General features: G+C 34.2%; 1 protein-coding gene across 1 annotated transcript in view; it reads left to right on the top strand.

The window, feature by feature from the left end:
* LOC109837715 (alpha-mannosidase) overlaps positions 391–17,417 on the top strand; it is a 22,083-nt gene continuing 5,056 nt past the window's right edge. The window contains 24 exon segments of the mRNA XM_020406055.1: positions 391–652; positions 655–706; positions 709–761; positions 855–938; positions 3,033–3,121; positions 3,209–3,383; positions 5,845–5,964; positions 6,044–6,127; positions 6,203–6,274; positions 6,423–6,536; positions 8,052–8,152; positions 8,269–8,362; positions 8,475–8,642; positions 8,743–8,826; positions 9,824–9,889; positions 9,974–10,030; positions 12,002–12,221; positions 12,347–12,483; positions 14,620–14,688; positions 14,784–14,843; positions 14,954–15,025; positions 15,808–15,855; positions 16,021–16,140; positions 16,318–16,383. Of these exon segments, the coding sequence (XP_020261644.1) occupies positions 452–652; positions 655–706; positions 709–761; positions 855–938; positions 3,033–3,121; positions 3,209–3,383; positions 5,845–5,964; positions 6,044–6,127; positions 6,203–6,274; positions 6,423–6,536; positions 8,052–8,152; positions 8,269–8,362; positions 8,475–8,642; positions 8,743–8,826; positions 9,824–9,889; positions 9,974–10,030; positions 12,002–12,221; positions 12,347–12,483; positions 14,620–14,688; positions 14,784–14,843; positions 14,954–15,025; positions 15,808–15,855; positions 16,021–16,140; positions 16,318–16,383 (2,406 nt within the window). The 5' untranslated portion in view covers positions 391–451.

Genomic DNA, 17,417 nt, shown 5'->3' with positions numbered 1-17,417 from the left:
GAGAACACTTATTAAAGATAAACGTAATTGACATATATCAATTAAATCCCATTTTTTTTATATATTCGCACTCTATTTACAGGTATTATTTGCAAACTTACTAAAATCAGCATACTTGTTATTTTCCCTCTAAATATTAATTTTAGCTCTTACCAAAATTCTAACAAAAAAAATGAAATATCCACTTAGAAGAACCAAAATTTAGAAATTAAAAAAAAAAAAAAAACCGCGGTTAGTTTATTTCATCACAATTAAAAATAGTTAACTTAATGCCGTTAAAATACAATTAGAGAAGAGCTTTGAAATACTTATGTCTTGGAGGGTAAATATGAAAAAACTCCCCTTCAGAAAAAGACAAAAACAAGAGAAAAGCCGCCCGCTTTCACCCCAAACTCCACTACTTTCACTCCACCCCCCAACCGATTTGGCGTTACTCCTCCCGTTGCAGCCCATGAACGCTCAATGCCTGCAAACGTCGCTGTTAAACTCAACCCCCCCTTCGGCTATAAATACCGCCTCACAATGTCAATCATCGACAACTGATGATGAGCGGCGGCGACAATGGCGAGGCCCGTTGCTGCTGGCGGTGGCCGTGATCTCCGCGATCGCCGGCGGCCGGCGGCGCTAAATCGCCTACAACGGGAGCGGCGGGCCCCGTCGGCGGGAGAGCTCAACGTGCACCTGGTTCCTCACACCCATGACGATGTCGGTGGCTCAAGACCGTGGACCAGTACTACGTGGGGGCCAACAACAGCATTCAGGTTAGGGTTAGGGCTTGGGCTTATTAGTTTGGCGTTGGTTTCTGGGGGATCTGGTTGATTTCGTTGACTTGTTGTTGGTTTCGATGGTTGTAGGGTGCCTGTGTTAACAATGTGCTGGATTCTTTGGTCAACGCGCTGGCTAAGGATCCCAACAGGAAGTTTGTTTATGTTGAGCAGGTATGCATCTCTGGCTAAGGATTCCGTGGGTGATGTCGTGTGTATTGAAGTATTTGGGTTGTGTTTTTCTTCTTTGATCGGGGAACTAGAAGGAATTAGTTGCAAAGTAGATGTAAATTTGGGGATCGTGATCGTGAATGGATACCGACTGGATGTCGCAGTCTGGCCGTGACTTGCGGAAATTTGGGGATCGTGATCGTGAATGGATACCGACTGGATGTCGCAGTCTGGCCGTGACTTGCGGAGGACCCAGAATATTCTACTAGAAAGGCACAACTAGAATAGCAGTCAATTTTGTTTATTATTATTATTATTTATTATAATAGAATACATTTTGCTAAAAAGCATAAGTGTGAGCTGTCGCTAAAGAAAATAAACTAATAACGGAAACTAAATAAATCATGAAAAGTTATGCTGGGAATTTCTTATAATTTTCTAGTTGAAAACATTCTATTTTTTGGTACTTATTTCTCTTGACAATGGAAGTTTATGCGGAAATTTCAAATGTTTAGATAATTTAGTTAGGAACCAGAAAGAAAATGCAACAACCTGTGTTAACAATGTGTTGGGTTGAGTTATGGAAAGTAAATTTAATGTTCAAATTTAACTAGACGCAGTCAAATATAGGCCAAACGTAAACTCATGTCCCATTAATTGTTAGTACTAGTGCACATCAAGGATTTATTATGCACAAGGAGAAAGAATCAGATACTCCCAGAGAACATGAGCCAGTGCTCCTGGAGCAATACAATGCTTAATTATGACAATTTGTGGGCCCAGCAAATGAGAAAATAACAATCTATCTTTCTCCTGTTACTTTGAAGCACCAATTCATGTGCTCGAAAGCACTGGATAGTGTATTCTCTCTCACTTACAAGTGTGCGATGGTAGATAAGTTAAATATTGGTGTTATTGTTATAATGTCCATCAAGTATATTGAGAAAAATGCATGTAAAGTCCATGAACAACAAACGACAAACAATGCTTGCTTTTAATTCTGTAATTGTCACCAGAGTTAATGCACACTTACAACACCACCACTGTCAACTTTCCCATCAAAATGACGTCACCTATGGAGCACGAGTCTCTATGAAATATTTCTTGTACTTTCTTTCTATTGTATCTTTCTCTCTCACATATCCTATAAGACCACCTCGATTGGAAGCTCATTTAGACCATTTTAATGGTGTAATTTTTCCTTGATGGGAGAAGTTAGTCTGCTCCCGTTAAGTAATAAAGCTACACCTAAGTTCTGTGACCAATGGGTGCACTCTAACATTCATGTGGGTGCACTTTCTTAAATGCACCACAAGCAAATGCCAAAGAATTTTAAGCGCACTGGTCCACCATAATGCACAAGTCTTAAAATCTATTCAATGATAAGAGAAACAGGAGTAAATGGTTTATGCAGATGCAATTTTTTCTATTCTTCTTTTCAGTTTTGATGTTCTAGCCTGGTCTTTTCAGAACTCATTCTATCAGTTTGTCGAAAATTTTCCCATTGTGCTTGAATCTTTTGTCTTAGTTTCTTCTCTGAGGTGCTTTCTTGTGTAAAATTTGTTTTGTTTATGTGAACTGATTCTGAAATTTTAAAGATTGGTAAAAGTACAATGTCTGAAAAATTGATGAAAGAAGAAGTTCTTTTAAAATCTGGTTTGTTTTGTTTCTTATGTACTATTTGAACCCCTCTTTTTCATGTCAGCAAAGAATGTGACTATGCACGAACCCAACTACATCCTCAATTATCAATTATGGCTTAATTCTGTATATTCGAAAATTCCAGCTACAGGTTGAAGTGTTCTTATTTACAGCCACATTCTATTACTCATGAAGAAAGTATTAAATACATTTAGTTTGATGGAAAAGAACAGATATGAGGTACAAACTTCATGAGCAGCTGAACATAATCATAATATAGTTAATTCAAAAGACATCTAGGTATAAATATACAGATAAATAGAATAATTTAAATGCTACTTCATTTTCTCTGAAAATGAATTCTTCATTTCTCTGTCTGTATCCACATTCTCAGATTAGTTGCAAGAATTCATTAAGCTGCTTATAACAATTTCTTAATATCTGATTCATCTATAGGCGTTTTTTCAAAGATGGTGGAACGAGCAGAATGAAATTACACAAAAAGCAGTGAAGAAGTTGGTTGATTCTGGACAGCTGGAGTTCATGTGCTCAATCTGACAGTCCCTATACTTTATTTGGAACACTGATACTGAACCTCATTAAATGATAATGTTTCTTTTATCCTTATGCAGAAATGGTGGCTGGTGTATGCATGATGAAGCCACAGTGCATTACATTGATATGATTGATCAAACAACCCTTGGTCATCGAATGATTAAAAAGCAATTTAATAAGGTTCCTCGAATAGGATGGCAAATTGATCCTTTTGGACATTCTGCTGTGCAAGCTTACTTGCTTGGATCAGAAGTAATGCGTCTCAAAGCTTGTCTAGGAACATCCTACATATCGTCTAATCACCAAATAAGAGGATATACCTCTGGTACTGCTGCAGTCTCTGTGCCACTATTATCTGTTGATTCATAACTTCATAAACCAAAAAAAAAAAAAAGAAGTTTGAACACTTTCATTGAAAACATAGTAAATAAGAGCCTACGGTAATTAAACTGAATTAATTTAGTTCCATATGTTGCATTAGAATAATATTTTCTTGAAGTTGGGTTTACATATTAAATCTGTTATGTCCAATAATATTTTCTTTAAGCTTACCTAAAATTTATTGTTGTATTGTTTTTGTATTGCCTCTTAGTATTATAACTAGGTATGTAGTTGTACATATCCACCTTCATGACAGACATTGGGTAGATCCACTACTTTTTGTACTTAAGTTTCTTTGAAGTACAAAAATTGCTAAAACTTGTAAAAAAGGGGCACACAATTAGCAACGTTACGAATTTTGCAGGGGGAGCCATGTCGATTGTACTATAAATATGTTTTACGGAGATCAGTGAAGCTATATCTTAGTTTTATGGGAGTTGGGTCCATGTATACGGGTCTAGCGAAAATCACATATATGGGCCATTCTTTTATTTTGGCTAAATACTCTAAACAGTCGTGAATCAATAGACTTCGTTTGGATACCATGGTGTTTTCCTTGTGTTTTTGTAAAAAAACACCATGGTGTTGTGTTTTTCCCTTAAAATATTTTCAAAATACCATGTTAAGTATTTTTGGTCAACACTAGTTTGACCCATTATAACATTAGTATTAAACATATTATTAATATATTATATATTAATTATAATAAAATATATTGTAAATAAAATATTATAATATTTAGTTTATATTATTATAGTATTATAAGTATTAAATGTAATGCAATATAATATTGTATGATGTACTATAATATTATATTATACTTTAATGAGTGAGTTATATTATATTATAATAATATAATTATTACATATTATTTTCAAATAATTATATATTAAATTATTTTGGTATATCAATTTATTATTGTTGTATATTATATTAATATTTTTATAATAATGTTATTTTATTATTAATATAATATTATACTATTATTAATATAATATAATATTATTAATAATGTTAATATTATATTATTACTAGTATGTTATTAATAAATTAATATATTATAAATATTTTAATATTATATAATATATTATAGTTTTTAATATGTTAGAGTTTATTAATAGTACTTTAATAATATATTAGTATTTATGATATAAATAAATATTATTATATTATNNTATAGTATATTATTACTTATTATCAATAAATTTTTATTATTTTTTATTAGTTTATTTATATTTTATTATTATTTATTTATTATATAATACATTATTAACATATTAAATATGGGTATTTAATATGTTATTATATTATTATATAAGATATTTTATTTTATTTATTTTTTATATTATTTAATAAATATTACTAATATATTAAATTAACTATAATATAGTATAGTATAGTATAATATAATAAGAATGTTCATAATAACTCTATATTAATTACATTTAATATATTATGTTAGATATTATATTAACACCTTCTCAAACTCAAAACCAAAACACCAAACTTAAAACACCTAAAAGGTTTTTGAAATAAGTGTTGTGTTTTTGGTTTGATGATGGTTTAGCTCAAAAAACACCATGGTTTTCAAACGCATGGTGTTTTGTTTTTGGCAAAAACGCCATGGAAACAAGTAAAACAACATGGTATCCAAATGGAGCCTAAGTTTGGGTCTCTTGGTCGATGCATAGAAAGATATATATACTGGATAACGACACTTTCACTCCTGCTCCTCATTTTCTTCTCCATCATTACCATCATATATTGCTATGCATATCAAGCCATCCAAGTTCTTTTGGATTCCCAACTGCTAATTACCATATTGCTACATACGACCATCCTTCTAAACATCAAGCACATGGATTTTTTATAAGTTGAACTTTCTATATTTAGTTTCTTGTATTTTCATTGGGCTTTTACCTTTATTGGTTAATTCACCAGCAGCAAATTATTTCAAGCCAGTCTGTCAGATTGAGCCTCATTATCCTCGATTTTAAAAGGGTAACAATGGACATTTCTCTCCCACAATTTTGCTTCCCTTCTCGAATTAACTAATAATGACTTTCTTGATTAAAATTGAAGCCTTAAACCTTGGTTACATCAAAGTAGAATCCTATAAAAAGACTACCTCCACATACTTTATTTTGCAGAGCCTAATCGTGGAGTTAGAATCAAAGTAAATTGAAACCTTAACCTTGGTTACATCAATATGTTTTCAGTCGATATTGTGAGTTAGAATTGCTTTGAATGTACAATCGACTACTATTTTGTATTTGATATAATTAATATAATTAGTACGAGACACTCATTCACTGGTTTTCTTGAACTGTAGCTTGGTTTCGATTCTCTACATTTTGCAAGGATTGATTACCAGGACAGGAGAAAACGCTGGGCTGACAAGTCACTTGAAGTTGTATGGAGGGGTTCAAAAACTTTTGGCGCCTCTTCACAGGTCAGATACCTTCTCCACTTGCTCATATTCTTTTTCTTAGTATTATTTTGTTTGCTGAAACACTTAATTGTTATTTCAGATTTTTGCGAGTGCCTTTCCCGTTCATTATAGCCCCCCTGACGGATTTTCTTTTGAAATTGATGATAATGACCCACCTGTTCAGGTACAATCTTTTTCAAATAAGGATCTTGCTTTATCAGCATCAGTATTCTTATTTGTTGACCTTGAATTGGTACAGGACGATCTGCTTCTTTATGACTACAATGTTGAACAACGTGTGAATGATTTTATTGATGCTGCTATGACACAAGTAAATGTTCTTCTAATTCCATTTAACCCTTTAAGCCCCTCTATGTTCAATCTTGGTGCGTTTATATCTTAATTATTGAATTTTAGATAGGTGGTACAATTCATAAAACTGATATATTTATGCATGCTGACTGTAAACTACATATCAGGCTAATTTGACGCGCACAAATCATATTATGTGGACAATGGGTGACGATTTCATGTACCAGTATGCAGAATCTTGGTTCAGGCAGATGGACAAACTTATCAATTATGTAAACAAGGTAACATTGTCCCAGGACATTGTGCAGAACAAATTTATGAGAGGTTACTTGACAATTTTAATTCTTGGAATATCTTTTCTAACATATTACAGAGACATCTGCCTGTTGTTTTGTGTCTATCGTGATAAATGGAATATAACATATTTCTGGAGTATGCACTAGTCGTTTGTCACTCTATATGTACCGGCATACACACACACACACATACATAGTTACATATTTATATACATACGTGCATGCATGCATGTATTCATGCATGCTTGTACATATGTATATGTATGTATGTACGCATGTATGCATCTACACATGTGCATATGTATATACATGTATGTATGTAGACGCATAGAATAAGGGCCTTAGCCCATTATCAATCAGTATATTGCTAGTAATAAAGCTAGAAAATTTTCTAGGTTATACTATACAAGTATACATGCTGCTATGTTTGTCCTTTGCACCATGTCACCATGTTAGCTTGTACTCTTTGCCTCATGATCTCAGGCGATAAACAGAATACTAGTTTACTCTATTTTAATGCCAGTCGTCTTAGCCAAGGGTTGGCAGTTAGACGTTAAAACTATGAACTGAAATGGAAAAGGCGCAACATGGCACTACAAAAGGGTGGGAAGTGGGGGTGGAAATGAACCAAATATTTAACAAATAGTTTGGTAATAATTGGCTTAAGTATTTGGTCATATTCGATTCAATAGTTCATTTAACCATAAATGAATAGTTTTTACATTTTAGCATTCGGTTAATAAATGAATATAATCTAACAATATGTATATCCAATTCGGTTGTTTAATGAAATATTCATTTATATTTTACACTTTAGTCCTATAAATTTTAGTATTACATTCCCTATTCATCCTTAAAATTTCATTTTGCTCTTTGTAAATGTGCATAGATAGTTTTTCATTTGTGAATATTACATTTATCACTAGGTTTCATGTTCACCAGTCGTATCATGTTTGAACACATTGCAAGAGTAGAATAACAAATATTTGCTGAATATCTACGATATATGAACCGAATAATTCGCAAAACTGCCCAAATACTATTAATGTTATGAATAGTTTTCACATATTTGAATACTATACGAATTGAAGTTGAATGCTGATTTTCCTATTTGTTTCGAAATTGAATATGAATTCAAATAGTGAAGTATGAACCAAATATGAATATAGATAATGGGGTATTCAATTTGAATTCAGTTCATTTCCACTCCTAGTGGGAACCATCTGTTGCGAAATGAAAAAAAAAAGGGTCATGCAGCACCCCAAAAAAATGAGAAGCATCCGGTAAAGCAAGCATACATGGTTCGACATGCACAAGCGTGCACACACATATAATATTGAGTAAGATAAATCATACCAAAGTTTGTCCCTTTTTTTTCTTATCATAAGAAATCAAAATGCTGATTAAATGTAGGATCCCTGTATTTCTGTTTCCCACTTAATGATGCATCTTTCTAGCGAGGATTCAGCCATCCACTGTACTAATGCGGTGTTGATACAGGATGGTCGTATCCATGCTCTATATTCTACTCCATCCATTTACATTGATGCAAAAAATGCTGCCAATGAATCCTGGCCTCTGAAGGAAGATGATTATTTTCCGTGAGTGGTTCTAGTTTATCCCCGTCAAAATTTTATTTTCCAGTAAAAGCTGATGGTTTGTATTCAGTAGTAGTTCTTTTGTTCCAAACGTTTTGGTTTTGCTTGTTCATGTACAGATATGCTGATTCTGCAAATGCGTATTGGACTGGGTACTTTACCAGCCGTCCAACATTCAAGCGATATGTTCGTATGCTGAGTGGATATTATCTGGTAAATTTTCAGCTATCATTAGCAGCTTTGGAATTTGAATTTTTACTGCTTATTATGACAAAGTTACGTAAAGTACACTTGGCTAACTTAAAGATATTATACTTTGTAACAGGCAGCACGCCAACTTGAATTTTTTGTTGGGAAGGCATCGTCTGCTCCATTCACCTCTAACCTAGAAAAGGCTATGGGAATTGCACAACATCATGATGCTGTATCTGGTACGGCAAAACAACATGTGACAAATGATTATGCAAAGCGCCTAGCGTATGGAGCTTCTCAGGTTTCCAGCTTATTTGAAATCTTCATTAGTGTTATTTTAGCTGTCAATTTTTCAATGGCTAAGATTACATAACCTTTTGAACTGAAAATGAAATTCATAGGCAGAGGCTGGTATCAACTTAGCTCTTGCTTGCTTAACTAGTGCAAGTCAACAATGTGCATCTACATCAATAAAGTTCAGTCAGGTAAGTGGATACAGAATTTTATTATGCGTATTATTTTTGTAGCATCATGTACTAATCACATGCATACGAAGACCAAATTTATATGAAAATGATAGGCAATACATCACCAATTTCATTCTCTCTTTCATATTATTCTCCTAAGTAATAGACAAAAGTTGGGTAGTAAGTGTGGAGCAATTATTTTCCAGTTAATGTTGATTTTTTGTTGTATATTATAAAATGGAGCTTATCGATTAAACTGGATGGGTTATCCACCGAAAAAGGGTAACAGTTGGCTATCTCAATATTGACAACATGCTTATTAGCACAGAATTAAATATCATAGACTGTGCCTGTATACCAAAATTCTCACCCACATATGCAGGTGCATTGGAATTATGTGGCAGTGTATTCTCTATATGCCATCACTGCTATCTTTTAATGATTGTCTAACACGGTGCATTTTGATTTTGTCATACAAGTATATATGCGGCTGTATAAATCACATTTGTGCGTATTTTGTGAACTCAATTAGGAGCAGGTAGTTTCAAAGAGTTTTGGCAATGACATTAGGGGCAAAGTTGTTGGTTAATTCTTGATGTTGCATTTCCCCAAGCTTAAATACTCTTACTATCTTCTTCTCAAGTACCTCTAAAATTTACATAAGAACTCAAGTCAGCCTGGTTCAGTAAAATTGGATGAAATAGCTTGATTTCCATCTGGACTTGGATGCAAATTGATATAGTTCTACAGGACAAGGTTGCTAATTAGATTTATTTACCAGATTGCTCTTTTAGTTGAGATGGCTTCCGTAGAGGCAGGAAGGAAGAGAACTTTAGCACGGTCTCTACTTGTTTGCTTGATTTGTTACCTCATAAATGAAAATTCTGCAAACAAGTAGAAATGGTAGTTTGTAATAAATAGTGATTTGTATGGAGCTTGGACTCTGTTCTGTGAATCTATTATAGTCTGTTTGTACACATTAATGTATTGCTAATGTTTTTCTTGTCGTTTGCAGTGCAATTTGCTCAATATAAGTTATTGTCCTGCTACTGAAGCACAAGTTCCCAATGGAAAGAGCTTGGCAAGTTTCTGTTTTTGTGCATTAAATGTTTTAGGACAAATATAATTTCTGTGATAAATCATTGGCTTCTATCCACATTTGCAGGTAGTCGTGGCATACAATTCTCTTGGATGGAATCGCACGGATTTTATTAGGATACCTGTGAGTATGTTTATTTATTACTTTAGCAGCTGTATGATCTTTTGAGCTTTTCTTTCTACTCTTTGTGACAAGTACTATGTTACCTGGGTACTTCTATCATGAAGCCGTACCCCTACCTGACACATACCCGACACTTACCCGTACCCAAACTTCATGGACACTCCTTGGATATATGCATACATTTACCCAGGCATTTACTCAATTATATGATGTATGTTTTGATTTAAAATACTTGTTGTACAATTCTTGGACATATATCCTACACTTCATGTCCAATTCTTGAAGCTCGTTAGACATGGGTCCAGTGTTTAGGACCATATCTAGGTTAAAAACTATGATTTAAAAGAGTGGTTTGAGTGTCTAGTTAAAAAAATGAGCATTTTCCAATTTATAACAATCAACATAATAATAGAAACTCAAAAATATTATAGGAATTTGAATTTAAATAGCACATAATTTAAAAAATAATAATGGTCTCATGTAAATTATTAATCTCGATATATAAATATAGCCATGTCCACATACCCGTGTCCCGTGCCCGTACCCGCACCCGCACCCGCACCCGCACCAGTACCCGTACCCATTTTCATGCAACTTAGGTGACAACAATTGTATATTAACAAAAGGTATTTAAATGCAACTCAAGAAGGAATTAACCTCGTTTGCTTGAAGGTTAGTACCATCTCTTGACATTTGGATATTGTTAGGCTGTTAGCATCACACCCTGGCGTGCTCCACTAAGTCCATTCTCCGAAATTCGTAAACAGTTGAGAAATTTTCACATTGACCTTGCAATTTTCTTTTTCATTTACCAATTTGAGACTATTGCATTCTTTCTTTACATTTTTTCAAATGGAAGTGATCTATAGCCAGTGTTACTTTTTATCTGAAAGTCATATTACTGAATGATTGTAAATCCTAAGATTTACATTATAGAATAATTTTACTCAACTTTGAGTACTTAGAATGAGTTTCATTAGCTCTCCTGTTTATTTCTGCTTCAGATTAGAATGTAATTTCATATAGACAATCTATTATCTATTCCTTTCTAGACATTTTCTCTAATATGGGAGATGGTGGTGGTTGCCGACTGCTCTGTTAAAATGACGGGCCATGGAAAAACCCTCTCTTGTAAATACTTTTCTTAGCCAGCAATTTGGTATAATCAAGGGAGATTTGACATTGACAAACAATTGCTAGTAGAAATTTGTCAAATCTTTCGTCGGATCTTGCTCCTAATGCCATTCCATGGGAATGTTTTGGATGTTGATAATGTCGATGATTACTTAATGTTGAGTATTGCTTGTTGGAGTTACCTATATTTTGTATATAATTTGCATTTCTAGGACGATATTTTCATGGTGATGTTATCTGCATGTATATGGTTAGGCATTATAAAACATTTATGTTGATGGATTATATTTTTTATACAATCCTTCTATTTTTGGTTCTTCTCTAATATGGGAGAAAGGGTCCTTGGCCTAGTAGGATTCTCTTCCCTGGCTTGTTTATATCTGGTGGCCTTTGAGGAAGGCCTAAATCATGCACAGAAACAATTAGGATATGTTACTAGGTTATTATTTAACAAAGGATATGAACCATAAACAGGGCTGAGTGTAAGAAAAGGACTAAGAAGCCAACAGGGAGTTTGGGACATGGCTGCATTATTTTTGTCGTTGTAACCAGAAAAAAAATCTTACAGATAATAAGACCAATTGTCTCATGCATACTAGTACTCATAATGATATTATTTGTGTTACTTGTATTCTCTTTCCCATTTGTGCTATTTCTCTGTGAGGCCATATTAGATGCATTTCTCCACTTGGAGCAATTTGCTCTATTTCTATGGACTACGGCTTTATTCAAACTTATACTATTCACACAAATAGAACTAATATTATGTAAACAAAGAAAAATACTTGAGAAGTGCAGGAAGTGATATAGCTATTCTGAAACTATGCTTTTCATCAGGTTAATGATGACCACCTCGTTGTACGAGATTCTAGTGGAAAATTTATCAAGTCACAATTAATTGAGATGGACAATACTACTAGTCGATTGAGAAACTTATATGTTGAGGCTTACCTTGGAGAGTCATCAAAAGAAACTCCAAAATATTGGCTTGTGTTTCAAGTTGCTATACCACCCTTGGGATGGAATACATACTTCATATCAAAAGCACGTGGTAAAGGTGAATTCTGTATCTTTTTGTCTAAGAATTTGTGTTCATTTTCTTGTAGTGAAAATGTTATTGTTAATATATCTCCAGTTAAATGTATTTAATCCTTGTTCCAATGTTCATATGGATTAATGCAGCAAATGACAGAAATGTGGATATCTCAGCTACCATGGTAGCAGCTAATGATACTGTTGAGGCTGGTTCAGGGCCTTTTAAGATGTATTTCTCATCAAAATCTGGACAACTTGAAAGAGTGGTCAATTATAGAACAGGGGTAAGTTATTGTTCTGTTCTCACATGCCACATGCCCATCCTGTACTCTTATTAGTCAATGAGTTGAAATAACTTAAAACAGCTGGTTGGCAATTCCGTTGTTATCAGTAAGTTGAAATAAATTTTATGCTTATAAATTGTTATTTTCTTATCTAAAGTCACTTCTATGTTTTCTTTCGCACTTAGTGCTGCAATTGTCCACCATAATTTTGCATTTAATTGAACTTTTATTCTCTTTCTTATTGCCAACATGAACTTTTCTTTCTATCCTCTTGTTATTCTCAACTTATGCGAAATTTCTCCAACTAAGTTCTGTCTCCGTGTGGCTTAAAAAAGGATCAACATAATATAGATTCAGAAGCCATTAATTAGAATTTAAAATCAATTTAACATAACCTGATGATGAATGAAACCATTACTTTAAGAGTTTCATAGGTTGTCAGAAGGAATATGTAAATTTGTATGCAGAGTAGAGCATTTTATGACTGATGAAGTTTGACCAGAGGGCCCTAACTAGTAAAATTTTGAATCCATAGTTTTGGATTAAAAGTCAACCTATTATTTATACTCTTGTTGTCAGTTTGCTTGCATTGGCCTCATTAGCACTCTAGTGCAATCTATATGAGGAATGAGGAACATAGAGTGGATTTGATAAGGTTTATGTTGAACAGCTGTAGAGTTAAGCTGTGTGCAGGATTGCATAGAGAGGGTACATTGAGCCATGAAGAGGTTTTGGCTGGCTGAAATGTATAGGATTTAACCACTTTACTTTTTGTCCTGTACCATTGGCAATCTGGCCTAGTACATTAACCTTTGTTCTAGAACCAATATCTACGCATGAATCTGACGTGTATAACCTGTTTAGAACTTCTCAATGATTCTGTGCTTTTACAAATATTCTGAGCACTTTAGTTCCCACTGTAAAGGAGAAGGAGTTAAATATGTAGGGGATACCTAGACTAACTGGTTTTATGAAGTAATTAGTCGAAACTATTCTGGGCCAAGAGTAACTGGAACATAATCAAATAAGAATTTAAGAGTAATAAAGACTGATTTTATTCAACAGATATGCAAATTCAAGCTGAAAAAGTCAAATTTGCCTGATGAGAAATGATCAAATGCATTCGATATATTAAAATAATGATGAAGTAAAAGTACAAGAGTAGGAAAGCAAAATAAACTTTGGTGGTCTAAGATCCAAAGTGGAACGGTAACCATAGAGGGGCAAAGCAAAAAAGATATGGAAAATATATGGCGTTGAACCTTCATCTACATAAAGCCTTTTCTTTATTCAGTCTGTCAAGTGCTCCTCCTTTGTTGAATTAATAGCTACCAGGCCCTTTTTTTCCTCAATTCATGCTTATTTAGGTTCACACCTATTTCTTGTCATTCTATCGACTATCATGATATCATCATATCTCTCCTTACTGGTATACTCGTATAGTCCTGTTGCATAATTTCCAAACCATCTCAAATAATTCTGCTGCCGCATTTTGTCCTCACTTTCCGTCACCAAACTTCTTGAGAAACACTCATTTCATTTAATTTTTTGTTGTTTATGGATATCTTTCTCAACATTTGCATTCCTGGCATGGTAATTCATCTCAAGCTTCTTTAATCATGTGACATTATAAACCATAAAGCCTATCTGGGTCCACCAGTTTGACGGCTTTGTGAAATGACAGTCATGCTTGTAAACCTTAATTGAGCAAGTAACAGTTGCAGTGGCTTATTTTTAAACAGCATGCTAATCTTAATGAATTATCCATGCTTTGCTATGTGGCCGTGCCATGTCCACATATCTTGAAAATTGACTTTCAAATATTTGAGGTTTTATCTCATTGTAATCCGGCAGCTGAACAAAAATATATGTACTTATTAGCCATGCCATGCATATCACTATTCAGGTGTTCGTATTGGTTTCATTTACTGTTACTTGATTTTGTGTTCATTAGGCTTCTATAAATCTCACATTGTGGTATCAGTGAAGTTGAGATTTAGTAACTTTTATATTCCAACAACTCTTTTTCTGGTGCATTCATTTTTAACACTGGTTTTCTGAAAGATGGTGAAACCTCTAGTGACACTTCAATTCTATTTTCAGCACTGTTTCTTAGAGTATCATATGATTTTTCAGGTTGATATTCCTATACAGCAAAGTTATCTCTGGTATGGCGCAAGCACTGGAGATGCAGCAGATTCACAAGTACTCCACTAGCTGGCAAAAGAACGTAATTGCTTACAAATTTCTTTTTTTAATCTAATCACTGATTAATACAGTGCATCTGATGTTTTTCTAAGGCTTCTGGTGCATATATTTTCCGGCCAAATGGGGCTCCTCCTACAGCTGTTTCGAGATCGGTAATTTGTTACATCATGCTTTATAGTTCCGGTACTTTCACGAATTACTAGCAGTGCTGATAGAAAATAGCCATCTATTAATGATTTTGATAATTTTCTTTATAATATAGGTTCCCATGAAGATCATAAGGGGATCATTGGTTGATGAAGTACACCAACAGTTTAGCTCATGGGTATATCAGGTAATTTAGAAAGTTTCTTGTGAAGACACACTGCTAAACAATTAAATTTTAATTTAGAGGACTCATTGAACTTCTTGTTGTTATTTTCTATTTCCTCTTTAAGTACTCAGTTGAAGTTATTTACTGCCTTCAGTCAATGAAGCCATTCTCAACCAATAAGGCTCATATGTGGACTGATTATACACATATTTTATTCTTGTATCTTTCAAAGCAGAATGTCATTGGTTATAATAAGGCATTATCCATTAATATTGATTTCATTGGCAGTTGTGTGGTCAATGTCCTATAGTTGAGTAACCTAGAGGATGTCATAATACCTACAGAGGAAGAGGTAATGAATTTGGATTCTCACAACTATAGTTGTTACTGCTGGTAAAGATGGTGAATTACTATTATAGATGTTACCACATTTGAAGAGGGGACCTTGAGGTGATCATGGGGACAAGAAAGACTTTGTCGAGGGTCTTGTAGAAATGACTTCAGGGAGGCACATCTGCCTTGTGCCTTGTGCGCCATAAGACCTTTGCACCTCGCACCTTATGTTTTCTCTATATTTTCTGTGATATGGTCAAGATGACAATGCTGCCTTATTTTACCAATTTCTGTCACAAGTTCTGTACCATCGGATAATTTAATTACCATGTCGATCAGATGGCCCTCCATTGCAGATATTGGTTATATGTGTCACATAATTGATGTATCTCACTTTCTTTTCCTTTCTTTTGATAAAGTTTCTATACTCTGAAGCTGACATGGGTTCTGACTGTGCTTCCTTGATTTAGGTGACTAGACTGTACAAGAACAAGGAGCATGCTGAAATTGAATTTACTGTAAGTAGAATATGCATATGCAAGTCATACCCGCAACTAACGGTTATGCTATATTGTTACTTTAAAAACCTGGCGCAAGTTAAATTTATGTGTCATGTACATTAAATTTATAGCAATCTATATAGTGTACATTAAATTTATAACAATCTATATACTTTTCTGAAGATTGGCCCGATCCCTACTGATGACGATGTGGGGAAGGAAGTCATTACTCGGTTGACAGCAAATATGGCCACAAATAAGACATTTTATACAGACTCCAATGGGAGAGATTTTCTGAAACGGGTAATCTGATCTTTTATTTAGTAGAACTTTCAAATAATAGTTACATAATTAGTCACAACAAGGTACATATTCTGGTTTTGCTGTTTTTTCTGTTTATACTTACACTGTCATAAGTTGAATCTTATGATCTTATTGGATCTTGGTTTCGTTAATTCAGCTGTACTTTTTTTTTCTCAGATTCGTGATTATCGGGAAGATTGGAATCTACAAGTGACTCAGCCAGTTGCAGGAAACTATTATCCTGTAAAAGTTCTGCCATGTTCTTTACAAGTTTTGCTTCCATATTTTTTATGAATCTAAGAACTTGTTTCTTTTATGGCAAACAATCCCTAAAGAAGCCTTGATCTATGATGACTATTAAGAAGTTAATAATGATTTCATGAGAACAAAATGAGATGAACTGTAGTTGTATAAATTAACACGAGGAAGTTCAGAATTTAGAACTGGGTTTTAATGATTAGTACACAAGACGAAATTCCTACTAGGTATGAAAGGCAAAAGTAAAGTTAATAGGTCAGGAAGAGGTAAGAACAAAGTCGAGAAACGAAATAATATAAACCATTCTGTGTTTCTAGTGCCAATGGTGAGCGTGATAATGCATTTTATCATGTCCTACCAGGTTGTATTGTCCATTTCCACAAAAATATCCAGGGCAGTTTGTGGTAATATACAAATGATAGTCATATAACTTAAATTTAAAATTTCCATAATGATACTCTATCAAGTTGATATTTCTGATTATTGGATTTGTTTTGACTGTAACATCATTTGTAAGTTGAAGTCTTTTCTCAATTAAATTTGATAAGTTTTCATCTTGTTTGGGAAAAATAAATTCGAGCGCCACAGCTAATCAAACAAGTTAGTTCAGTAGGACAAGTTTAGACAAAAATGTTCGGGCCTCAAAAAAGACTACCAACATGTTAACATACAATTGATCACTTTATTTTTGAATATCTATACTACCCAAACAAGGGGCAATTAGAAATTGAAGAAATGCTCTAAATCCAAAAAAAATCATGTCGATTTGGATAGGCATCTCCAAACGGCTAGCCCCGGCCTGGATTTCTGGGTTTGGGCTGGGCAAAAAGCCCCACCCGAACTTGGACTTAGGCTGGGTTTGGGCCCAGGTCATACAGATGCTGGCCGGGCGCCGAGCCGACTCAATATTTCTTTCTTTCTTTTTTTTAACTTCTTCTTATCCGGGCCGGGTCCGTGATGGTCCCAATGGTTACTTAGGGAGCCGTTTGGGCTCCCTAACTCGGTCCGGGTCCGGGCCG

Source organism: Asparagus officinalis, chromosome 4 (assembly GCF_001876935.1).
Source record: "Asparagus officinalis chromosome 4, Aspof.V1, whole genome shotgun sequence".
Classification (NCBI taxonomy): domain Eukaryota; kingdom Viridiplantae; phylum Streptophyta; class Magnoliopsida; order Asparagales; family Asparagaceae; genus Asparagus; species Asparagus officinalis.
Note: the sequence above shows the minus strand (reverse complement) of the source record. Positions and strands in the feature narration are given on the sequence as shown.